Raw genomic sequence first — 26,981 nt, 5'->3', positions numbered from 1 at the left:
GAAGAGACTGAGGATAACTTTTTCACTCTTCCCAAGTGTATTCTCTATTTAAAGGGATCTAAAGGAGTTGCAGAGTAAGAAGAAAAGTGGAGTTTTTAATATTAGACCTCCTTTCCAGTTGGCCTCAGAAGTCTGCCATAGCCTCAGATCTGGGAAAGGTCAAATATGACTGAATCCCAAAAGGAGATACCAGTGCCTGTATTCCACCTCCTTATCCCACCAACACCTACGCAACAAGGCTATTACACTATTTTTTAAAAATCCACTGCAGATTTACTAATTTACAAATTTTCCATATGGATTTTTAATTCAGAATATATCTATAATATACAAAACAATTAGATAATGTTATCTAATGGAATTCTCATTACTCACATTATTAAACATTAGTAATTTGTTTCATGATTTCAATTTTTTAATCTAATAGCTAGCATTTGAGTGCTTAGAATGTAACAGGTACTATGTTTATGTATGTTATCTCCATTAACCCTTCTAACCCTATGAAGACATATGGAAAGTTATTTTAAATCAAGAAAAAAATATTTGATTTAAATCAAGAAAAAAGTAAATGATGCAGTCTTTTTAAAGAACTTTATTAAGATGTTACTCACAAATTAGGGAGAAGCTTATTTACCAGTAAGAGAAATTTTTGTATGTTACAACACAAGTGAAAAACACCACAGAGAATTTGGCACTGCAACTTTGATAAACTCCAGAGTTCCTGGTTTCCAGTTTTTTTAAATTATAATGTGGTACTCAAAGCTGTCAGGAAGAAAACCAAATTCAGTGACTCCTGAAATGATACATAATAGCACTGAGACTACTCTTTAATTTCTCCTACAGTCACTAAATAGCCCAGGAAACATAAGTCTTCCCTTTCATATAAACAGGTTAACATTAAATGTGATCTATGATACTATCTATTTTTTGAAACAACAGTACTAGTTCCAAAGCAGGGCAGAACACAAATGTTACTAATTAAAGAACCAATAATTCTTTTTTTATTTCAGATGTCTGAAATGTTCAACAATATTTTAAATACTTTTACATACAAGCTAACATATAGCCTATTTTTTCATGAGAGAAAGGTACGAACAGTTCCCTTAATTATACCCCTGCAAATAGGGCATTTTCTTAGAGAAGGTGCACATTCCTGGCATACGACTAGATGACCACAAGGTATGAATACAATAGAAACTTCTTTGTCCATACACACTTTACAAGTTCTTTCCTCTTGTAACCTCCTCAATTGTTCTTCCAGTGGTAGACCTAGTAACAACAAAAAAACTTTAGTGAAATTCAGTTCCTACTTTACTTCCTCCCATTAAAAAAATAATAATACAGATAATATTGCATGTTGGTCTTAAGTCTTAATTTTGTTTTACCTGAAACATCTTCTGTTGGAACATACTTCATATTCTTTTCCACTAAAGAAAAAAAAAACATACACAAAAAGCATCACTCTACCAAATACAACACTGCTTAACCTACTATCTGTTTTACCTACTATCTACTGAACAACACAGATTCTAAGTATATATTATCAGAAAATATTTAGCCATACTACTTGAGCAACAAAAAAGACTTCAGTTTTTAGAACATGTTAAATTATAGACTATAGTTTGCTAATTGGATTTATTTTGTTTGTCAAACACAAAGATGAACATAATCCCAAGGATTTCTAAAATACCAACAAACTCACCAAATAAGTTCTTATATAATGTAGAGTCAATTTCTTTTAGACAGTTTTTGAAGATGTTGGCTGCAGCATTTCCTTTAACTAAAACAGTATCAATCAGTTCTCTTGCTTGTAAAGGTATCTGTGTTTTTTGTTTAATTATATCATGTTCCTGTTTGTTAATTATATTGGCCTTTAAAAGATGATCCAGGATAGGAAGCACACACGTCAACTGCTGAAAGAGAGCCATTCTGTTCTTCCGAAGTAATGACAAATCATCTTCATTTTAAATAAAAAAGGAAAAAAAAATCCATTAGATTTTAAAGTGCTCCAACTGAACTCACACCAACCCTACAAACAATTTAGGCACTAAATAAATAGAAACTTGAAAAAGGGACAAAATTACTTGTTTGCACATTAATGTCTGTCTGTCATGTGGAAAACTTCCAAAAGATTTAAAGTCATATTCTACAGTGCACACACAGGTCTCTGTTTCCGTCCTTTTTAAAGTCAATACATTTACATGATTAGAATTCTGCTTTTCCTTTATTCTGTTGAAAGCAAGCAGAGACTTTTAGAGGATAGTAAAAATTTCCAATCTACATACTCTTCCCCCATTGAATTAATATTAACTTCTGTTTACACTGTCATTTTACCTTTTTAAATTACTTTTTATTTAAGTATAGTTGGTATACAGTCTTATATTGGTTATATTAGTTTCATATGTATAATATAATAACTCAACATTTTTATACCTTACAATGTGATCATCCTGCTGAAAATGGGCAGAGAACCTGAATAGACATTTCTCCGAAGACATACAGATGTTCAACAGACATATGAAAAGATGCTCAACATCATTAATCATCAGAGAAATGCAGATCAAAACCACAATGAAGTATCACCTAACTCCTGTCAGAATGGCTATCATCAATAAATCAACAAACAACAAGTGTTGGCGAGGATGTGGAGAAAAGGGAACCCTTGTGCACTGCTGGTACAGCCCCTATGGAAAACAGTATGGAGATGCCTCAAAAAACTAAAAATATATATACCATATGACCCAACAACTCTACTTCTGGATATTTACCCCAAGAGAACAAAAACACTAATTCAAAGAGACATATATCGTTTTGTTTTCATAAGCACTTTCATGTAAATTGTCTTATTTGATACAAAGATCCTGTCAATTAAACAAAGTAGGTATGATACTTCTCACATTCAAATAGGAAGAAAAAGACTCAGAAAAAAATGAGTAGCCTGTCCAACGTCACAGACAGTCAGTTACAGAACCAGGTCTCCTAGTGTTCTTCTCAACTCTATGCTTATGAAGCAGTATAGTACTTCCCCCTGATCTGCAGTTTCACTTCTACTGTTTCAGGTACCCACAGTCAATCACAGTCCAAAAATAGTAAATGGACAAGTCCAGAAATAAATAATCCATAAGTTTTAAATTGAGAACCATTCTGAATAGTGTGATGAAATCTCACTATGTCCCAGCTAGGACGGACTCATCCCTTTGTCCAGCATTTGCATACTGTATACGCTCCTACTCACTAGGTTATCAGATCAACCGTCACAGTGTCACAGGGCTTGTGTTCACATAACCTTTACTTAGTAATGGCCCCAAAGCCATTCACATACCTTTTATTATATATATATAGTTGTAATTGTTTCATTATTATTTAATGTTAATTTCTTAACGTGCCTAATTTATAAATTAAACTTTATCACAGGTGTACATGTATAGGAAACAACACAGTATATATAGGGTTCAGCAATATCCACATTTCAGTCATCCATGGAACATGCACACTGCAGATAAGGGGGGCCCACTGTACAGTGTTAAAGAGGCTGAACCGTCAAGTCAGGGCAGATATACACGCCCATGCTGGCCTGGCTACTTACTAGCTGTGTGCCTAACCTCCAGATGCCTCAATTTCATCATCTGTAAAATATAGATAATAATAGTACCTCCCCCTCAGAAGGTTGTGAGGATTAAATGAGATAATATATGTAAAGTATTCAGCATAATATCTGGTACATAGTTAGCTACCAATATTATTTTATGTCTAGGTTTATACTACTTAAAAAATTCATATGAATCAAGCCTAATTCCCCCCCTTTCTTCCGCCTCCCCCCACCTCCACCCTAATTTTTTTTTAAAGCAAATTTTTTCTCCTTTAACCTCAAACCACATAAAATCCATAAATTTCCTTTATTTATGGAATATGAGCATTCATTCCTGAAGGATTTTTCAAGAAGTCACTTCTTTTGGTGTCCCAATCACCATAATATTTAACTGCCTGTTTTCAGCTTTAACAAAATTTATTTTAAAAGTACATCTTGGACCGGCCCAGTGGCTCAGGTGGTTAGAGCGCCGTGCTCCTAACGTCAAGGTCGCCAGTTCGATTCCCACCAGGGCCAGTGAGCTGCGCTCTCTACAGCTAAGATTGTGAACAACGGCTCTCCCTGGAGCTGGGCTGCCGTGAGCAGCCAGCAGCCGGCGAGAGCTGCTGTGAGCGGCCGACCTGCAACCGACTGCCTCAGCCGGGGGAACGCAAGGCTCCTAATACCAGCAGGGCCAGGGAGCTGTGTCCTACACAACTAGACTGAAAAATAACGGCTTGAACCAGAGTGGGGGGGGGTGGGGAGGTGGGGAGAAAATAGTACATCTTTACATTTATGAGCTTAATGAAAAATAAGTTGTAAATAGTGGGGTCTATTTTCCTTCCCCTTTTACTTCTTTCCAGAAGTGAAATGCTCTATTCATCTCAAAACTATGAAATTCCTTTATCTGATCACAACTTATTCTTCCACCTTAATAATTCACCTCGCTAACAAATTTGTTATCCACCTTTTAAAATATTTACATGTTATTCCCAATTCTACTACTAAGAGCTATCTCGAAATGCATCCTAGATGGAGCTGAGGCAAACTGCTCCTCCTGCCAACGCTAAGCCAGGCACTGTGGCAGCAGCAATGGCCCCCTCAGAAGATCCCAGGGTCCAGAGAGCCAGCCCCATCACGGGCCGTGAGGCAAGGCTAGAGACCAGTTTAGGTGGGAAGCCGGCCCACCCTCAGACAGCCATCCCCACAGCTCACCTAACTTTTGTTATTGACTGTGCTCAGGGGAAACAGCTCTCCCTGACACCCCTCCCAGTGCTGCCCCGAGCCCCCAGTTCTAACCTAGGACCTGTCACCCCTCCAGTGAAGACCCACATCTTGTTCTGTGGGGAAAGCCAGCCCCTCCTGGGTGGGGGACACCTTGCTCAAGCCAGGAGCACCCTGCCATCCTGCAGAGGGGCTGTGGCCCCACCTCCCCTCCAAGTCGACACGCTCTGCTCTCAGGAGGCCCCTCAAGCCAAGGGGAGCCCTCTGAAGACTGCCTGCGAGATCTCCAGCCTGGGAGACAGTCAGAGGCTCACTCAGAGCCCTCTCCTCCTGTCTGGGGGCAGGCAGATTAACTGGAAGAGCCTGCCCATGGGAAGAGGGGATTAGCATGCCAGGCTAGAGCGTCCAAGGCCTGCACTTCCCAGAGCCCCACTCCCTCTTCCCCAGCCAGTGGAAGTCTTTTGAGCCAAGGAAGGAGCATGAAATTCACTAAAGAACATGTGAAGCAGACACTGAGTACACATTCAAGGGTACCCTACTTCCTCCTCCTACTTCCTGCTCCTACTTCCTCCTCGTCTCTCTCTCTCTCTCTCTCTCTGTTAGCCTTTCAGCAGAATCAGGATACGGCACATCCACATGGAAAGAGACTCATTCATTCATACAGTAAATACCAACGAAGCATGTTCGACATGCCAGGCTCTGCAAAACGCCAGGGAAGGCACCACAGCTTTCTAAGGAGTAGGGGATGGGAGAGGGGAGGGGCGGAGGGTTAAACAACTAAATAAAGATGACCTTCAACAGTGAAAAACAAAAAGAAAAAAAGAAAAAGAAAAAGAAAAAGAGCTGTCTCCTGACTTTGCTGACTTCCAATCCTAGCCTACACATCAGTCAGGTGTTTCAATGATCTCTCATTAGCACCCTCAACACTTCCTCCCTATTCCTTACTTGACCTTTTCTCTTATTAAGAAATTTATAATTTCATATCTATAATTCAAGACCATTCTCAGAGCCTCACAAAGAGACCGTCACAAAACAACAGTGACCAGATTTCTTACAGTGATTTCATTTAACTTGTGTTTTATTACTGCTTAACAACCCTTAAATGTTTCCATCCCGCTCAGGCCTTTCTTTCCCTTAAGCCCTTTGCACTTCCCAAATCAATCTACTTAACGAACATTTCTTGATGTGTCGGGCAGTGTGCTAAACTGTTTTATTTGAGTCCTATAGCAACCCCATGCAATTTGTACCATTATTATCCCCATTTTTACAGATGAGAAAGCTGACATCTGGTTAAATAAACTGTCAACCTGGTAACTGCGACTCAGGATTTAAACACAAATCTGTCTCAATTTAGAAGTCACACTTGAAACATTTTGCTACATGGCCACACAGTGAGGTTCCCCTAAACTAATCCTATCATTACTTACAAGCCTAAACAGAAAAAGTGTCTTCCAATCCAGATACCCCACTTTACAGTACATATGCACCCTTTACCTCTGCTGGCTCTTTAATCCTATCTTTTGCATGCTACTCTCCACAGCTAGTCTATAAACTCCTTAAGAACAAGCAGAATGACCAGCACAGTATATAGCACAGATGTTCATGCCCAATAAATATTTGCTGAAGGAATGATTACCCAAAAGACTTGTTTTGGGAGTCTTGAGACTTAATATACTCTATCTGGATGAATACTAAAATCAGTTCCCAATCTTTGGGTTGGCCAGGGTCTTCTCATCAAGCTCTAGGATTTCATCATCACTTCTGTATTTTGTCTAAGGATCCCTTACAAAAGTTAGAGAGTCAAATACCATATTATGATTTCAAGGAATTTTAAAAAAAGAGAGAAATAAGACCCACATTCAACTTTGAAATCTTGCTTTTTCAGAACTTAAGTTGTTTTAAGAAATAAATATAGTTCAAGAAAAGAGTTATGCTAAAATCCTCCGATTAGCTTATGTGAGGCAATCTAACTGGAAAATAAACACATAGTAAAAAAGCTCGCCAATGGTTCTCAAGTAGAGTAGTCCACTGCCCACAGTGGAGAAAGGGGACGTACAGTTTGGAAATGACTGGGGGCTGCTACCAGCAGTTAGTGGATGGACAGACCAGGATGCTAACGACCCTGCAACATGGGAGACACTCCTATGAGCCCCAGAGAAATAGTGCAGATGACGAACATTCCCAAATACCTGATGCCATTTCTTCGGTTTGTCTTTCCTTCTCCTCTTGTCTTTTTTCATCTTCTGCATCAAGTAAATCTAATACGAGCTCACTGACGGTTTGATAATTCTCTCCAGTTGTTAGGATTTTACTCTGAACTGTCTGTTTGACCAGCCTTCTATTGAAGCCCATTTCCAAGGCAGCTGTAACCACAGGTGTATTCATCATGACTGCATCTTCTGAATGGTTTTCTCCAGGTCCACAATGAACAACTACTTGAAAACACATGTACCAATGTTAAGTTCCACAAATATAAAAATATGTAGAAAAACAATGACTACGACACAATCTTCCCTCTCATGCTGCTTATATCTTGGTAAGGGAGATGAGCTACGTACAATTACCTATAACTCCAACAAAAGTTTCATCAGGATCAAATGAAAGTATAATAATATGCTGTACTTTTAAAAACTACCACTTCCCAGACTACATTCCAGACCTACTTAATGAGGGAGTAGAGATGGGGCTTAGGGATCTGTATCTTTTAAAAGTCCTCCAAATGATTCTGATGTAGTCATTTTTAGAAACCAACATGCTACACAAATTTAGAAGTGAGAAATTATCTCATGTCAGCTAGGGAAGCGGGGTAAATCAACAAAGACTTCATGAAAAAGGAGGCATTAGAGCTGTGACTTGAAGATGGACAGAATCTAAAGAGATGAACAGATGAAACACAGAGAATAACAAAGACAGGAAGCAGAGTAAAATGGAAGGCTAGTTCACACAAAATGTCTAAAGATGTAAAAAAAAAATATGGTTAAAGAAGTAAACAAAGTAATACGATTTCAGATAGTGACATGCTCTGAAGAAAATAAAGCAGTGTAAGGTGATTAAAACAAACGAGGAGGCAGGGAGACGGTTTATAGGGAGAAGCATTTTCTGATAACAGGGTCAGTGCTTAGCCAATATGGCACTCTGTGAAAATTACAAAAGACATTCTTCAAGACACTTTATTGCCATCTGCTGGAAAACCGTTATACTAAATATATAAATATGCAATGGCTACACTGTGTACTGTGCTTCCTTGCTCAAACGTGGGAAGCCTGTCTGAAGAGACAATACCAGAACAAATACTTGACAGAAAAGAGTGAGCCATGGGAATATCTGAAAGGAGTCTTCCAGGCAAAGAGAACAGCAAGTACAAATCCTTAAGTGAAGAGCAAAGCTTGATATATTCAAAATGCAAAAAGGTGATGAAAGTAGAGGAGGGTGATTGATGCCCAGGTAATGTAGAGACTTGGGAGAAGTTTATATTATATTCTAAGTTTGCCAGAATATTATAGAAGGGTTTTAAGCAGGGAACTGTTAAAACCTGGTTTCTTTTTTCAAAAGATGACTCCGACAGCTTGGTGATCAACTTTTATGTGGTAGAATGGAGTAAACTGCCATGATTTTCTGTTGTAATGATATCCTAACAATAAGCCCTGTTAGGATATCATTACAACAGAACATGATGGCAGTTTGCATTAGGTTGATAAGAGGTGGAAATGGAGAAAAGTGGCAAGATTTTGGACATATTATAAAAGCAGAGATGAAAGGACTTCCAATAGATTAAACATACAAAGTAAAGAGAGGAATCAGGAATGATGTGTAACTTAGTCAACTTTTGACCTTAGCTAGCAGTGGGTCCCATTAACTGAGATGGGAAAGACCAGAGAAGAAGCAAATCTGAGGGATGAAGGACAGGAGAAAACGTTTGGTTTGGTCATATTAACTCTGAAATACTCGTTATAGCCAAGTAGAAATTTAAACTGGTAGTTGAACACACCAGCTTGGAGCTCAGGAAATGGAGAAATAAACTTGGGAGGAGCACTGCGAGGAATTCCACCATTTAGAGGTTCGAAAAAGGAGTAGTCACCAAAGGAGACTGTTCATGATTAATCAGGGAAATAGGGAAAAACCAAGAGTGTGGTGTCTGAGAAGCCAAGAGAAAAAGATGTCTTAAAAAGGATGAAGGAGAGTGACATCAGCAAGACTTCCAAATAAGATGTCTCCCGCTCATACTACTACATCAACAACAATTGAGAATCCATCCATGGACAAAGTACCTTTGTGAGAGCTTTGAGATCCGGCTAGAAGGCTATGAAATTTCAATGCACTCCAAGACCAAAGAGAATTGTTTGGGGAAGACAGGCCTGAACCCTGGCTGCTGACTCACTGACCATGGTCCTAGCTACAGACCTAGGAACAGCTTCATATCCCTCAGGACTTGGCTACAATCCCATTTGATTTGATCCTGTCACCACCCTATACACTAGGGGAATTGAGAGGAGCCAGGTCTACCTGTGCTTTGGGTAACAGGAATATAGACCTAAGGCCCAGCTGTTGACACTGAAGTTGCCTATGAACTGGATCTAGCCCTGGTCCAGGACCCGTCAAAGTGCAGATTCTGAAAGGACCTCATAACTGGGCTCCAATCCATCCCGGCTGCAGTCCACAGTCCTGCTGGCACAGGGACCCAGCAAGTGACAGCCCTAACTCAGCACCCAGAGACCCTGAAAGAGTCCCATTCTCGGCTCCAAGCACAGGGACCTGCTGCGAGACACTCAGGAAGTCCTGGAACAACTGCAGCCTCTCTACCGTAGTTAGAGCACATTCCAGTCCACCAAGGGACCTGGCAGGAGACGTGCCCATCCGTGCATGCCTCCAGAGCCAGGTCGCAGACCTCAATCTTGACTGTAGAATCTGGAGCAGCTCTGGGGCTCAGTTCCAGCCCCTCTCCGCAATGGTCCAGAGCCAGTCCTGCCCATCAAGGGACAAATTCAGTGTCCAGACAGAAGCCCTCCCAAGGACCTGGAGGGAACCTCGTTCATCTGCACATCTAGTAATAGGCCCACTGTCTGGAGCCCAACTATGGACACTGAAGTCAACCCTTGTCCCAACAACATCCTACTGAACAATGTGCTGAAAGCAATCCCATATACCAAGGAACCAGACAGGATCCACACTAGCCCAAGCCCCTGTTAACTAGCCCACCAACCATAGATCCCACCACAGACCCAGCAGCACCCTCATAACAGCTCCAAGCGAGCATGACTGCAACTTCAAAGGTAATCCCATGAGCCAGGGGACCCTATAAAAGGTGTTTATGGGCCGAAACCAGTCTGTAGAGACTGGAATAGGTGTATACTCCTTCATATGCACAGATATCAAGACAAGACTATATGTATCATGCAAATCAGGCAAGTATGACGCCATCAAAGGAAACTAATAAAGTTCCAGTAACTGACTCCAAAGAAATGGAAAGTTATAATTCATCTGACAACTGATTTGCCTGACAAATTAAAAATCATCTTAACGAAACTCAATGAAATTCAATAGAACAAAGATAAACACCTAAACAAAATGAGAAATACAACACATGAACAAAATTACAAGGTTAATAAAGAAATAGAAGCAATAGAAAAAATAAAAAAGAAATCCTGGAGCCAAAGCATACCAATGACAGAACTGAAAAATTCAATAAGGAGATTCAACAACACACTTGATCATGATTTGTCAGAGAAATCAGAGAACACAAACGCAGAGCATCTGAAATGAGCCAGTTACACTAACAAAAAGAAAAGAGAATGAAGGATATAGAAAGCCTATGTGAATTATGGGACACTACCAAACAAATGAATATTCTCCTCATGGGAGTCACAGGAGAGAGAGAGAGAAAGGGGAAGAAAGCTTAAAAAAAAAAATTTAAAAAATAATAGTAAAGAATAGCTGAAAACTTCCCAAATCTTGGGAGAGTTATGGATATCCAGGAACAATTTGCTCAAAAAACCCTAAGCAAAATCAACCCAAAGATTACTCTAAGGCACATAATCAAAATGTTAAAAGACAAAGAGAGAACTTTGAAAGAAGCAAGAGAAAAACAACTTCTCATATGCTAACCTCCTAAGTCTACTAGTAGATTTCTCTGCAGAAATCTACTGGTAGACAGGAGAGAGTGACTTAATATATCAAAGTGCTAAAAGATAAAGGCCACCAAGAATACTGGCAAAACTGTTCTTCAGAAGTGAATGAAAGATAAAAACATTCCAGACAACAAAAGTTGAGGGAGTTCATCAATACTAGACATGCCTTACGTGAATTGCTAAAGGAATTTCTTCAAGTTAAAATGAAGGGATGCTAAATTACAGCATGAAACACATAAAAGTATAAAACTTACTGGTAAAGGTAAATATATAATTAAAATAAAAATACCCTGTGCTGTAACAATGTTGTGTAAATCACTTTTATCTCTAGTGTAAATGTGAAAAAAGTATTAATTATAGCTACAATAATTTACTAACACATGCATAATATAAAAAGATGTAACATACAACATCAATAGTGTAAAATGTGGGGTGAAGTAAAAGTGCAGAGTTTTTGTTTATGATTGGAAGTTATTAGATTAAAATAAACGTATTTGTAAGATGCTTTCTGTAAGTCTCATGGTAAACACAAAGAAAAATTAATCAGAAAGAAAGACAGCAAGAAAAGAAGAAATGAACAAAAGGGCTTAAAGTCAGAAAACAATTAAAATTATAATAGTAAGTCCTTACCTATCAATAATTACTTTAAATGTAAACTGACTAGATTCTCTAATTAAAAGATACAGAATGGATGAAAGGATTGAAATAAAAAAGATCCAACAACATGCTGCCTACAAGAGACACATTTTGGTTTTAAGGACACAGATAGGTTGAAAGTGAAGGTATGGAAAAAGATATTTGTGCAAATGGTACCCTAGAAAGATGAGGAATGGTTATACTTACATCATATAAACTTTCAGTCAGAATCAGTGATAGACAAAGAGGATAAAAGGAGTCAATTCATCAACAACATACAAGTGGTACCTCGGTTTTCGAACATAATCTGTTCCGGAAGATCGTTCGAGTTCTGAAACATTCGAAAACGGAGGCATGGTTTCCCCATAGAAAGTAATGCAAAATGGATTAATCCGTTCCAGACCTTTAAAATCAACCCCTAAAACTGAAAATTCAGCATGAATTTTACTATCTAATGATACCATAGATCCATAAAATTTAAGGCATTCACAAACCAAAATGTTCGTCAACGGAGATGTTCGAAAACCGAAGTACCACTGTATATATTCACCAAACATTGGAGTACCTAAATGTTAAAAGCAAATATTAACAGAATGAAAGGAAGAAATAGAGAGCAATAATATTAGGAGACTTCACTACCCCACTTTGAACACGCACGAATAGGTCATCCAGCACCCAGACAAAAAATTAACAAAAAAACAGTGGACCTGGATAACACAATATACCAACAACATGCCAAATGACCTTACCAGACATACATTGAAAGAATATTCCAACAACAGCACCAGAAAACACATTCTTCTCAAACTCACAAGGAACATTCTTCACGATAGAGCATGTGTCAGGCCACAAAACAAGTCTTAACAAATTCAAGAATACTGAAATTATATCAAGTACCTTTTCCAACCACAACGGTAAGAATCGACAAATCAACAACAGAAAGAAAACTGAGAAATTCACAAATACAGAAAAATTAACACACTCCTGAACAACCAATGGATCAAAGCAATCAAAAGGAAATCAGAAAATACCTTGAAAAACAAAAACCAAAACTTTGAGGATGAAGCATGAGCAGCGCTAAGAGGGAAATTTATAGTGATAAATGCCTCCATTAAGAAAAAAGATCTCAAATCAACAATTTAACCTTAAACTTCAAGAAATTAGGAAAAGAAACTAAGCGCTAGTTAGCAGAACAAAGGAAATAATAAAGATTAGAGCAGAAATAAATAATATAGAGACAAGGAAAAAAATGAAACTGAGTTGGTTTTTTAAAAAGATAAACAAAATTGAAATACCTCTAGCTAGACTAATCTAGAAAAAAAAAGAGAGGACTCAAATTATAAATGAAAGAAGAGACATTACAAATACACACCAGAAATGCAAAGGATCATAAGAGACTATTATAAACAACTAATGCTAGCAAATTGGATAGTATAGATGAAATGAATAAATTCCTGGAAATATACAATTTACCAAGATTGAATCATGAAGAAATAGAAAATGTGAACAGACCAGTAACAACAACTCAGATGATTGAAGCAGTAATCAAAAAACCTCCCAATAAAGAAAGCCTAGGACCAGATGGTCTCATTGGTGAATTCCACCAAAGATTTAAAAAACAATCAGTTCCAATCCTTTTCAAACTTTTCCAAAAAACTGAAGAGGAAGGAAAACCCCAAACTTATTTATAAGGCTATCATTACTCTGATACTAACGCTAGATAAGGACACTGAATGAAAACTACAGGCCAATATCCTTGATGAATATAGATGCAAAAATTCTCAACAAAATACTATCAAACTGAATTCAACAGCACATTAAAAAAATCATATATATGATCAAGTTGGATTTATCCTAAAATGCAATTATGGTCCAACATATGCATATTTGTAAACATGATAAACCACATTAACATTAATGAATAATAAAAACCATTATGATCCTCTCAATAGATTCAGAAAAAACATTTGAGAAAATTTAACCCCTTTCATGACCAAAGCTCTCAAAAATTTGGGTATGGAAGGAACATACCTCACCATAATAAAAGCCATAGATGACAAACCCACAGCTAACATCATACTCAATAGTGAAAAGCTGAAAGCTTTTCCTCTAAGATCAGGAATATGACCAGGGTGCCCACTCTTGCCACATTTATTCAACACAGTAGTGGAAGTCCTAGCCAAAACAATTAGATGAGAAATAAAGGCATCCAAGGAGGAAATGAAGAAGTAAAATAGCCTCTGTTGGCTGATAACATGATCTTATATGTAGAAAACCCTAATGACTCCACCAAAAAACTGTTAGAAAAAACAACCTCAGTAAAGTTGCAATATTTAAAAAAAAAAAAATCAACATACAAAAATCACTTCTACTTCTATACACTAACAATGAAATATCTGAAAGAGAAATAAAACAATACCGGTTACAATAGCATAAAAAATTAAATACAGCTAATTATATCTCAACTGAAAATAAAATACCTAAGATAGCCCATGTTTATAGATTGAAAGAATTAGTGTTGTTAAAACATCCATAGGACCAAAAACAATGTATAGATTCATAAAATCCCCATCAAAATTCCAATGGTACTTTTTCACAGATATAGAAAAACAATTATAAAGTTCAGGTGAAACCACAAAAGACCCCAAATAGCCAAACCAATCATCAGAAAAAAGAACAAAGCTGGAAGCATCACACTTCCTGGTTTCAAACTATATTACAAAGCTATAATAATCAAAACAGTATTGTATTGACATAAAAACAAACACACAAACCAATGGAACAGAATAGAGAGCCTAGAAATAAAACCAGGCACATAAGGAAAACTAGTATTTGACAAGGGAGCCAAAAATACTCAGTGGGTAAAGGAGAGTCTTTTCAGTAAATGGTACTGGGAAAACTGGTATTCACATGCAGAAGAATGAAACTGGACTCCTGTCTTATACCATTCACAAAAATTAAATGGATTAAAAGCTTAAATTTCAGACTTAAACCCATAAAATTCCTAGAGGAAAAGAGAAAAAGCTCCCTGACACTGGCCTTGGCTATGATTCTTTTGGATATAACACCAAAAGATCAAGCAACAAAAGTGAAAATCAGTAAGTAGGACTACATCAAACTAAAAAGCTGTAGCACAGCAAAGGAAACCATCAACAAAATGGTTGATCTACGTAATGGGGATAATCTACGTAATGGAAGAAAATATTTGCAAACCATGTATAAAGGATTAATATCCCTTCCCCCCAATAAGTAAGTCACATAATTGAACAGGAAAAAACAAAGAACTAAATTAAAAAATCGCCAGAGGACCTGAAGAGAGACTTTTCCAAAGAAGATATACAAATGGCCAATAGGTACATGAAAAGATGCTCAATATAGCTAATCACTAGAAAATGCAAAATCAAAACCACCATGAGATATCATCTCACACTTTTTATAATGGCTATTATAAAAAAAGACCAGAGATAAGTGTTGGAATGCTGTGCAGTAAAGGGAACTCTTGTGCACTGTTGGTCGGAATGTAATTGGAGCAGCCATAATGGAAAACAGTATGGAGGTTCACAAAAAATTAAAAATAGAACCACCATATGATCCAGCAATCCCCACTTCTATGTATATATCCGAAGGAAAAAAGTTACTATCTTGAAGAGATATCCACACCTCATGTTCATTGAAGCATTATTCACAAGAGCCAACACATGGAAACAACTTTTAAGGGTCCATCAACAACAGATGAATAAAGAAAATGCGGCTTTACACACACACACACACACACACACACACACACACAGATTATTTAGCCATAAAAAGAAGGAAATCCTGCCACTTGTGACAATATGGGTGGACCTTATAAGACAATTAAGTTGTAAGTTCTGTAGATCTAATATACAGCATGACTATTAACTGTATGACATACAAGTTAATGATACTGTATTAAACACTTGAAAGTTACTAAGTAAATGTTAAATGTTCTCACCACAAAAATTTTTAATTATGTGAGGTGAGGGATGTATTCGCTAACATTAATATGGTAATCATTTTGCAATATGTGTATCAAATCATGTCATTCAAACTTACACAATGTTTATGTCAATTATATCTCTATAAAGCCACAGGGAGAATAAAACACTTAATTGTTTCAAATTAAGCAGTGGATTTGCTAAGATGGTGGTTCTTGTTGACTCTAACAAGAACAGTTTTCAGTAGAATTAAAGAATGAAAGGTGAAGAAAGTATGCACAGATACATCTCACTGGGCATTTTGTTGTAAAGGAAAGCAGAGAAATGAGACAATAGCTGGATGGGAATGTAAATTCAAGGAAGTTTTCTTAGGACTGGCAATGATATGTGTATGTATGTTTGTATCCTGAAATAAATGATTGAGAAGAGACTGAAAAACCCACGATGTGAGAGACAGGACAGATTATTGCCAAAGCAAAGTTCTCAAGTTGGCAGTAAGGAATGAGTTTCAGAGGAAAGAGGACAAATGGAAGAGTTGAGCTTAGATAAAGGCAAGGACAATGCATCCTTTACAAAAAAACAGAACGAAGAGTAAGTATATGGATACATTTGTAGACTGGTGGTTTTTCTAGTGACCAGGTCAAGTAGTTTTCTTGCTTCTTTTAATTTTCTCAGTGAATCAAGGTTATGAGAATAAGGTAGGAAGGAGTGTTAGAAACTTACGGAGAAAATGTTAAAGTCATTTGGAAGTTTAGCAAAGTGATTTTATACGGAACTGCCGTAGGACTGTAGGACAGCCTACTAGAAATTTGCGGTTATAAATTTAAAGCAAGAACAGTCAACACGACTGTCTTGTTTTTTCCAGCTCTATTACACAGGATATAGTTATCATACACCCATGTAACTCTTTTTCTTTTCCAAGGCACATACTACCAATGAAATCCTCAACTATCCCCCAAGCTATGGTTTCTAGGACTCTTATACATGGTTTCTAGGACTCTTTCTGTCCTGCTACAAACGTGCCAGTATCCCTCTTTGAGAGAGTATGCCAAGAAAAGAACACCTCTTTTCTAGATATGATTAGTGTAGAAAACTGTGGACTATTATCCTCACTATTTTGGACACCATAACATATGTATATTACATACACTAATTCAATGCCAGATGTGGCTAAAACTAAGTACTAACCAGAAGATGTATTTCCTATCCTTGCACTAAAATACTATATATACCTGACAAATACCTAACATCTAGCCCAGTTCTTAAATCACATGTGAACTGGGCCTTTTCAAATACGCTAGCTTATAGCAAACAACTTTTCCTCCTTGGAGGGCTTCTTATTTGCACCTTTCATTGGTATTCTTTGAACTATTTGTTATGGTTGTTTTCCTTTTGCATGTATTTTGTCTCCCCAGTTGGAAGGTCAGCACTTCAAGAAGAAAAACTAGTACATTTCCATGAATCCTCAATGTCATTAATCCAAGTAGACACATAGTATTTATTAGTTAACTTCCCAGACTTTTTTCCTATGACCTCAGAAATCCTTTGTTTACATACTTTCATTCTTAACATTCTTATAAAAAGTCCCATTCCGTATTTGAAGCATTTTCATACATACTTGGTGGATCAGCACTTTCATCTCCAGGTGTGTCTGAAGTTGACAACAGCTATCAAACAAAGAAAAATTAATTGGTAAAATCAGAAATCTCAAACAACCTGAATAAAGCAACATAAAGTTTCCCTTAAGTAATGTACACACTCTTTTGAAAATTGGGTAATTTACAAAATAATACTTCACTTTTCTTTATATTACCTTAATCATCATAAAAATGTCCTTAATCTTCACCTACTTCCGAATTAGAATTCAAGTATTTCTAGTTTCAGTCAAGTAAGAAAAAAGATTAATGATTTCTCATTCCATTTAGAAAGCCTTATTTCAGCTGGATCACTCTCAGAGGTTTCAAACTCCTGACAAGTTCTATTTTTCTGTTTTTCTAGAAAAGATGGAGGGGACACTAAAGATCCTGCTCCAACTCCACTACAAGCTATACAGTAGAATGTTTGGTGATTTTCAAAAAACAATCTATTCTTAAAAGCCCTAAACAAACAAGGTAGTTACAAAAATAAAAATTAAAGGTATCATTAATATGCATACAAAACCTGTAACTATAATAAGAAAACAAATGTTAATATCACTTCTAATAATATTTTTGTAAGTATTATTTAGGAGAATTAGATGCTGCCAATTATTAACAATTCACCTGTTCAAGAAGATGAGGATATCTAGCTTGAATCTCATCAACAAAATCCTGTCCTTTCATGCGTATCAAGAACTCACACCTAAAACATAAGAGGAAAATTATGTTTTAAAATTGTTTCATACCAAAAATATAACCTGATCATTCTAGAAAAGTGGAGTTCAAACTCTTAGTATCCCACAGTATAAATACTAAATCACAAACCTAGTACACATACATAACAGGAACAAAATTCTCATAACATGCTACAGATTCGTGCCATGTGTTGATGCATTCTGATATTTTCTATTTAATTCCATTAACACAGTAACAATAAAAGGGTTCAGACTTAAAAAGGAGCACAAGATGAGGCTTGAAAAATGCTGTTCTACACAATTTACTTTTGAGGCTTAACAGTTTCAGAAACTGTAATTTAGTATTTCTAAAACATGATCTTCACAATATAATAACTGCTAATCTTTTTCCAGTGTCCACTTGTCCATTAAATTTGAAGCACAAACCCTCCCTCCAAAAAATACTGAATCACATCTATACATAATGTGACAGTGTTTCCCAAAAACCTGTTTTCAAACTACTAGGGCTTCTCAAAGGTGTCCCAGGAAGTTCAAATGATATCTGTTTCCAATTCATTCCTTTTGTTCTTCAACAAATGGTGCTAGACAACTAGATATCCATGTGCAAAAAAACAAAGAACCTCGACCTACACCGATACTTTATACAAAAATAAAGTACAAATGAGTCATACACATAAATATAAAATGTAAAACAATATGACTTCTAGTAGAAAACATAGATCTTTTTGTCAATTTAGGTATAGCATAATCCATACAAGATAAAATTGATAAACTGACATCATCAAAATTAAAAACTTCTGTTCATCCAAGTCACTGTTAAGAAAAAGAAAAAACAAGCCACAAACCGAAAGTTTGCAAAACACATCTGATAAAAGACTGTATCCAGAGGACATTACAAACTCACAAAACAAAAAAAACAAAACAAACAAACAAAAAAAAAAGATTTAAACAGACACTTCAGCAAAGATGTATAGATGGCAAATAAATTCACAATCAATCCTTAAGGAAATGCTAATTAAAATCACAGTGAAATACCACTATGTACCCATCTATTATAATAGAACAATTAAAATAAGACTGAGAATACCAAATGTTGTTAAAAATGTGGAACATCTGTACGTAGGTCTCGAACATTGCTGGTGGGAATTTAACGTTTTAAGTGGTACACCCACTTCAGAAGACAATTATAAAGCTAAAAAAAATTTGCCATACAACCCACCAATAACACTTGTGTATATTTACCAAAAAAAAAAAAAAACCGAAAACATGTGTCCACAAATGTTTATTAATGTTTAGAGAGGCTTTATTCATTATTTCTCCAAACTGGAAACAACCCAAATGTCCTAACTGGTGAATGGGTAGAATTAGTAAAAATTACATAAGCATGTTTGAAACTCAAGTTTTATCACCCAAATAACTTTATATAGTTTTATATAGTGTCAAATTATTTTCTTCTGGGTCTAATTAATTTGTATTCATAATGATTAAAGACAGGAAGTATAAGAAACTGTGACAGCCCCGTGTTTCCCCCTCCTTCAATAAAGTCCATGAGGACAGCGATTTTTGTCTTATGCTATTATATATCCCCAGCATCTAAAATACTATTCAGTAGGCACTCAAGTATTTGATAAATAAGTGAACAGTGTTAAAATACAGTGATAATGATTATCCATTTTGGTTTTCCTTTACTAAGATTAAAAATTATCCACAATTGAAATTTGTTTTCAGAACTATTTACAAAAAGCACCCCTAAGCCTTTTCCCTTACATAACTATTTAAAACAAAACACAAATTACAGAAATAAACCAAGATTTTGTTTTGTTTTATAAAGGACAAAATACAGCAATTCAAACACTGGAATTGGAAAGCTATTTTTCCCTTTTTCACAGAGTATTAAATTTCAAATTGGAGGTACACAACCCCACAGAGCCAAACATAGTGAAATTGTTTAAAATTCTGGCAACAAAACATGCTTTTTCCTACATAAATTATTTAAACTAAACAAAATATGTCATGTGTCAGAGTTAGAAAGTCAAAATTTACCTTGATATGTTATGAATATTAAAGACATAATTTTAAAACACAACTTTTAACAACGTACTTATCCATAACAATATTTATTGGCTTAAATTGCTTTTTTAATCTTATACAAAAATGACAAAAGGATTTTTTACTATCCTGAAGAGGTTCAAGAGATTCATTACTGTGAAAGGCACTCACAGGTCAAAACATTATGCATATTAAATAATTCCACTTATAAGTACCTAAAGTAGTCAAATTCATAGACAGTACAATGGAGGTTGCCAGAGGCTAGGGAGTGAATACAAGTTTCAGGTTGGGAAGACAAAAAAGTTCTGGAAATGGATGGTGGTAATGACTGAGAAACAATGTGAATGTACTTATTAATGCCACGGAACTATATACTTAAAAATGGTAAATTTTGTTACATATGTTTTACCACAATCAAGAAAATATTATCTGGTGCAACCCCCTCCTTTTACAGAAGAGGAAATAGGCTCAAAGACATTACACAACTTGTCCAAGTTCACATAGCCACTCAATAACAAAAATAATTTCTAATTCTATTTCCACTAACAACACTGCCTGTAAATTCTTTCTAAAAATAGGAGATACTGCTAGAGACAGAGTGACTAAAAGGAGATGACATATCACAAGATAAAATTGTACAGAAAAAAATAATTTATAATCAGACTTACTAGATATTATATGCATTTTATATTTATCTTATTCCTAGATCAATTTTATGTCTCTTCCTGTTTTCCTTCCCCTTCTTACCTCTAAGTTATACTCTTTTTGTTCTAGTTTACCTATCTTTGTAATCCTTACTTGCCAGCTATACATCTATACATATACCTTGATTCTTTAAAGCAAAATGGGAAATATACAAATGAAATGTACGGTCATAATTGTAAATGAGTCAAGTTAAACTATATCCTGAACACATGGCTTACAAAAGGAGAAAAGGGCACAGAACATTCTACCACTTTTGTCATCAAAATAAAGTTCAAATTGGGTGTTTTCAAAGGCTAATTCCCCAAGGGTATAAGAGAAGCTTTGTTATACTGAGATGTAAACTGAACTATGACAGCATGCCTACTTCTTTATGCAGTTTTGTGTAGGAATACCTTTAAAAACAATTACCTTGGAAACCACTTGGCATGTTCTACCCAGGGGTCATCTCCAGATTCCCAACACCTTAAGCCACCATCACAACAAAAGCATTTGACATCATCATTGCGACCTTAAGAAAACAGAAGCTAAAATTGAATACACACATTCTAATACGTAAATCAAAATAAACAGGATAAAACGTAGAACTGAGTATTAGTTTGTTTCTTACCCACATAATAGAAACCAGCACTTGCAAGCTGCTCAGGTTGAACTGGAACACTTGATGGCCAGCACATAAATGTTCTCTGTCGAGCTGCATGTGTCTGCATGCTCAAATTTGAAATGGTAAACCTCAGCATTTCTAGAGAATTTTCCAAAAATGGACAGTTGGGGAAATGTCTTCGGTGTTCTGACATAGCATCATCCTTTGGTTCCCAGTTACTTAGTGTCCCACCACAGGCAAAGCAGGCTACCCTATCTCCAGGTCCTATGTAATAAAAGCCAGCTCTTGCCAATTCTGATGGTGACAAAAAGCTTAATGGCCACTCATGGTAAGTAAGAAATCTGGCTTCTTCAGTGCTCATTGCATAACTATAGGGGTTAGTCCTCAATGGGGATAAGTCTTCAACTGCTCGAGAATTAACAGGATTTGGTGACAGGTTGGAATAAGAACCACTGAATGAGTCACTAGGATCCAAAGTGGGAGATAATGAATGTGTAAAACTGTTTCTCATCTGAGAAGTATTCTTAAAGGTAGATTCCAAATTAGTAACAGAAACCAGATTCTGAATAAAGCTACAGCTAGGATACAACTTTTTATGCTTTTCAACAGGATTGTCTCCTTCTTTCCAGTTATCCAGCATCAGGCCACAACAGAAGCATTTGACTTTGTCATTCACACCAGTGTAATAAAAACCAGCACGAGCAAGACTCCTTTCTGAGACAGGAACACCAGCAGGGAAAGTCGAATATGTAGACATTCTGTACAGTTCACATGAAAAGTCATATTCCATTTTGTGTTTGTTGCCGATTGTCCAATTTGACAAGATGGTGCTATCTTCCATTATACTCTTAATTTTTTGATACAAAGGACCTGCGACAAGTCGTTGGGAGGTAGTTTTGTGCATGAGTGACTTTACTTTTTGATGCAATCTCTTATTTCTTCACACTAAATTCAATTACTATAAGAAAGAATCAAATGATAGGCTCCTACTTATGTCAAATTCACCAGACCTTTACTGTTTACTGGATTTACACCTGAATTTACACACAGGTAGAATGAATATCTCCTATAAATTACCAAGATACTTTTTAGTACTCTTCGGGATTATATAATATTAACTCTTTTAGATAACTCAAGTGTTATTTGCTCATTATTTGATGTAATACTAACCCAATGGCCTGAAAGAAGTTGACACACTTCTGAAAATATGTTAAAACTACTCGACTTTTCAAGGAGGTTTATATTCCCAAAATTCTAAACAACTATAGAATACCTAAATTATACCTTTAATGTGCTTTTGGTTAGAAGCTACAAACCCTAGATATCAAGCCAATTACTGATTATGCTACAAGAGGAAAAACTATAAGCAGGCTTCTTTCCCTATAAGTATTTTAATATGATTATCAAAAAAAAAAGTTTCAGTCTAGTAAACAAGAATTAAAGTCTTCATATAGTCACATTATCTAAAGACTAATTTCACACAGCTTATCATCACAGTATTTACTCAAGTGGATTATATTAGTTTCAGCTAACAGCTTTTGGGGACAGTCAACACCCACAACTTTTTTAACCTATGCCTGTTACAGTATATCTAATGTCAAATGAAATAAATTTTGCTTAAAACTCACAAACTGCTAATTTTTCCATCTTTTTAAATTATTGTCTATATGTTTCCATTTCCTGCAGCATGATTATGTTGTCTTTCTTCCTAACTTTGCATACCACCTTATTATACTTGATCAGTTGATGAAGGTATTTTCTCCATAGACTTAACTAGTTAACCTTAAAACTCCCACAGCAGAAACTTTTTACACTGCATTTAAAAATTAACCTGTCTTTCATTTAAGGATGATGTACCTATAGTATCATTCATTTTGTATTTAAAGATAAATCAATTTATCAAGATGCTGCTTGTCCTTTCCAGTGTTATCACAAATGCCTAATAAACTATTATATTACCAACAAAATTACTGTTATGCATAATGTACCAGCAATTAACCCTACTAGCCTTCTTTCTAAAAACCCTTCATATTTTAAAAATATAATTCATACACAAAATTACACTCCACAGAATTCAAACTATATCCCTTTATAAAGTTTCTAGGTCTCCATAATGGGATTTATTACTGCAGCAGAAAAAAATGAGAGGAAAAAAGTAGTCTCTTCAGGGTTATAAATCTGGAAGAAAAAAAAACTATTTTAGAAAACTGTATTTTCATTGTAAATAGAATTTATAGACTTCGATTTATTCAGTAAAGTCTAAAAATGACTTACACTTTCAATAATACATCTTAATTCCAGCAATTTGTCACCAAAACATTCTAATTGGAAAAGCTTTTAATGAAAATAAATGCAATATACCCCTTAGCACTGTGTGTGTGTGTGTGTGTGTGTGTGTGTGTATATACACACATATATATGTATATATATGTTATTTTTTAAACATACAACTTTGAAGACAGATAGACATTTCCTCATAGGAAAATATCTTGTCCTTGGTCTCTTCCCCTTTTCTGGTGACAACTTTTAATATTAAGGATAAATCTCTGGCGGTTTGCTAGAGGCAAAAGGGGACAGTGGTGAAGGACACAACATCCTATCAGCAACAGTCCAGCAGTAATTAGACAGTAACATTATTTTTTAATGTCAAGTCTCTCCAGTACTAGGCAAGGAGACCAGTAAGAGTAAAATGCATCAGGAACTCATTAGCATAAATAAATTCTTCAACTCTACAATTCCCTCCCAATTCCAAAGCAACCACAGAAAGCACCTCAAAAACAAAACGTTAGTCCAATGGCCGTGGGAATGTGACCACTTGCACGAATGCTTTCGGTACACCCAGACTTGACAACATATCTTTAAATGATATATTTTTTTTTTGTCTACAAGCACTGTTCTGTGGATTTTTACTCTCTGTATGCAAACAGTAGCTGGATGCGGGGGACATACTGGAAGGGCAAAGGAGAGCAACAATTAGGATTTACCCATTAATTTCCTGGAGTTATTTCTCACACCACACAATAGACTACTTGAAACTATCTTAAATACCGTGTTTCCCCGAAAATAAAACCTAGCCGGCCCATCGGCTCTAATGCGGCTTTTGGAGCAAAAATTAATATAAGCCCTCGTCTTATTTTACTACAAGACCAGGTATTTATGATAATATAATATATAATAAATATAATACCGGGCCTAATATAATACCGGGTCTTATACTAATTTTTGCTCCAAAAGACGCATTAGAGCTGATGGTCCGGCTAGGTCTTATTTTCTGGGAAACACGGTATGAGACACAACACAGTCTTTGATTCAACAAATTAAAGGAATACCCAAGGCTAAACTGAAAACCCTGCAAACACTAAGAGAAAGCATCTTGGTCAAAGTCCAAGGGCCGGAAAACTGGGCGGCGGCCCAGCAGGCACGCAAACAGGTCAATTTTTAAAAATTATTTTCGATTACGTATCTTGGAGTGGAACTTGCGTATTGAAGAAAAGCCTACGCGAGAGCAGCAGCTCACCGCGACCCTCGAATCCCCCGGCCGCACTGCCCGAGGCCCTGTCTGTCCTCCGCCCGCCACAGCTTCTGGGAAAGGAAGCGGCCCCGCGGGCCCCCACCGGCTCGCGCGCCCGGGGCCCGGAAGAAGCACTCACCTCAGAGCAGGCGCAGCACACACGGAAACGGCGCGGTCGCCTGGAGGGCTCCACACACCCGAGAGCAACGGCGCGGACAAGAGATGCGCCCCGGCTGGCTCCGGGTCAACGCTTCCAAAGTCCGCAGCCCACGCCAGGCCCATGCCGACGCACGGTGACGTCAGCGCGCTTATCCGGGGCCTGCGTCACCGCCGCGCGAGGGCGCCGGGGAGTCTACGGTTTTCGGGAGGGGCGCAGACGGTTTCCGTCAGCTCGGTGTTTCGAGTTTTAATCTCGCGGTTTGAGGACTTTTGGCGTTTCCTTCTCTTTCTGTCCCTAACATTCTCCCGAGGGGAACGTGGCAAACCGTGAGCCGAAGAGTTTGACTCTTGGGAAGCCCTGCGGAAACACCCGTGGGCCGGTGGTTTTGCGCATCTTCTCCGCGTTCCGCTCTGAGTTATTTGATCCAACTCCTGGCCAAATTCCTCTCGTGTGACTCCTCCACTCGTCGTAGATGACTGCATTTGAGGATGGAGTCAACCTCGTGGCATTTTTGCTTCAATTAAGTAAACAGTTGTAACCGTTTAAAACAGTTGTAACCGTTTTTCCTCAGAACACAGCTGCCTAACATAAACATTCACAGCTGGCGGTGGAACTGGAAAAAAGCCAAGTGGTGGAAAGTAGAACAGCATCAGAAGATTAATTTTGAAGTTCTGATTTTATAATCTTTAGGGATTGTATTATGAATCTATAACCAACCAATGTAGCTTTCGTTTTTAAACTTGTTTTTCAACTTTGTTTTTCTGTTCTGGAGACATATGCACTAACGAAAAAGTGTCCTTATTTCAAAAGCTCATCGCTAGCAACGTGGACGGTATTTCAGACCAGTCTTCACTCCCAATGAAGTCACATTTTTCTGAATGTGACTCAAATAGAATGTATACGTTCATATATGTGTTTATATATAAAATCGTACGTGAACCACAAAGGAGCCGACTTATCGATGAAGTCTTAAATGGTTCAGTGAATAATTGATAGAGGATTGCAAATAAGAAATCTTGATGTCACTAGTCATGGAGGTTTGTCTTCTCCCACACCTAGTATCACAAAAGCAGTGGCGTGCAGTAAATGTTTGTTGTATTGCAGGAGCGAATTTCTTAATTTATGTTCTGTGAAGACACTCTTTGTCAATAAAATCAGATGCTTTTCCTCGGGGGGAACTCCAGTGGGCAAACATTTCAAAAACTTCCAAATAACAAGCCACTTAATTAGGCATCTGGGGAATTCCAAGACCCTGAACCATTTCCCATTTCCTGTCCCTGTCATTTCTGCCTGCCAGTCAATCACGAAACAGGAGGTCTTCTGTTGCAATGTTAATAGTAAAAAGAAAGTATTCATAACAGTTTATGATACAGAGAAAAGAAATGTCATGGCTCCCAATGACTAAAAACTTTCAAATATGCACAAGAAGAGTTTGGTAGTAGTTTAGTATTTAGTTCAAATCAGTATTTCTCGGAAAGTTACAGAATCTTCCTTATGTATGGGAAAATATATATAGCAAGAATTGTTCATTCCGAATTCGAGATTATTTCAGTTCTTGTCCAGACCAAAAAGTAAGATAATGAATATACTTCAGTATAGCGGAAAATTCGAATTTCAAAAACTCAAAAGCCCTAGATATTTTTCCCAAATATGTATGTAATAACGTTCAGGTATAATAAATCCTGCTATATGATTTTAATCTTGTATAACCTTGCAGTGTGATGTTAAATTTACTCAGTTAATCTTTTTCATATTTTCAGTGTAGAGTTGCCGGTGATTTTTAAAACTAAGGTATATGTCTGCTGAGGTTGCCATCCTAAGACTTTCCACATTTATGTACAAAAAATATTTACAGGAGCCAAGACAATTTTAAAGAAGAAAAGACTGAAGGGACTTGTCCACCAGATAACAAGTTGTATAATAAAGCAACTAAATAAAGTAATTAAGACAGTATTGTATTAGCACAAGAATGTAAAAATAAACAACGGAACAAGATAAGGAGCCACCCCCCCACACAATTTTATATATATATTATATATATAAAATATTTTATATATATATAATTTTATATATATAATATTCATATGTATATAACTTTGATATATGACATT

At 36.7% G+C, this 26,981-nt stretch overlaps 1 protein-coding gene and 1 pseudogene across 3 annotated transcripts; one reads left to right on the top strand and one right to left on the bottom strand.

Moving 5' to 3' along the window:
* Positions 1–577: 577 nt before the first annotated feature.
* Positions 578–26,378, bottom strand: BIRC2 (baculoviral IAP repeat containing 2). Of its 3 annotated transcripts, none has more exons than XM_033120641.1 (9): positions 24,850–26,378; positions 21,206–23,377; positions 21,007–21,106; positions 17,774–17,852; positions 17,131–17,179; positions 6,982–7,224; positions 1,703–1,957; positions 1,386–1,427; positions 578–1,269 (listed from the first exon to the last, which is right to left on the bottom strand). In XM_033120641.1, the coding sequence occupies exons 2-9, from the start codon at positions 22,101–22,103 to the stop codon at positions 1,076–1,078; spliced, it is 1,860 nt and encodes a 619-aa protein (XP_032976532.1). In that variant the 5' UTR covers positions 22,104–23,377; positions 24,850–26,378; the 3' UTR covers positions 578–1,075. The 3 variants fall into 3 exon arrangements, with proteins under 3 accessions (XP_032976532.1, XP_032976533.1, XP_032976531.1); XM_033120642.1 differs by having other exon boundaries at positions 850–1,269; positions 6,982–7,227; positions 21,206–22,069; positions 24,850–26,376; XM_033120640.1 differs by having other exon boundaries at positions 850–1,269; positions 6,982–7,227; positions 24,850–26,375.
* On the top strand, positions 4,237–5,192 carry LOC117030382 (steroid receptor-associated and regulated protein-like; annotated as a pseudogene).
* Positions 26,379–26,981: the final 603 nt, after the last annotated feature.

This window comes from Rhinolophus ferrumequinum, chromosome 11, assembly GCF_004115265.2.
Source record: "Rhinolophus ferrumequinum isolate MPI-CBG mRhiFer1 chromosome 11, mRhiFer1_v1.p, whole genome shotgun sequence".
Lineage (NCBI taxonomy): Eukaryota > Metazoa > Chordata > Mammalia > Chiroptera > Rhinolophidae > Rhinolophus > Rhinolophus ferrumequinum.
Note: the sequence above shows the minus strand (reverse complement) of the source record. Positions and strands in the feature narration are given on the sequence as shown.

Excerpts from the sequence above, each read along its gene's own strand:
- BIRC2 (XM_033120640.1), bottom strand. The coding sequence starts at position 22,103 with ATGCACAAAACTACCTCCCAACGACTTGTCGCAGGTCCTTTGTATCAA. Across the intron at positions 21,107-21,205 it reads TGCTGGTTTCTATTATGTGG|GTCGCAATGATGATGTCAAA; the intron begins GTAAGAAACAAA and ends TGTTTTCTTAAG. Across the intron at positions 1,958-6,981 it reads AACCGAAGAAATGGCATCAG|ATGATTTGTCATTACTTCGG; the intron begins GTATTTGGGAAT and ends TTTAAAATGAAG.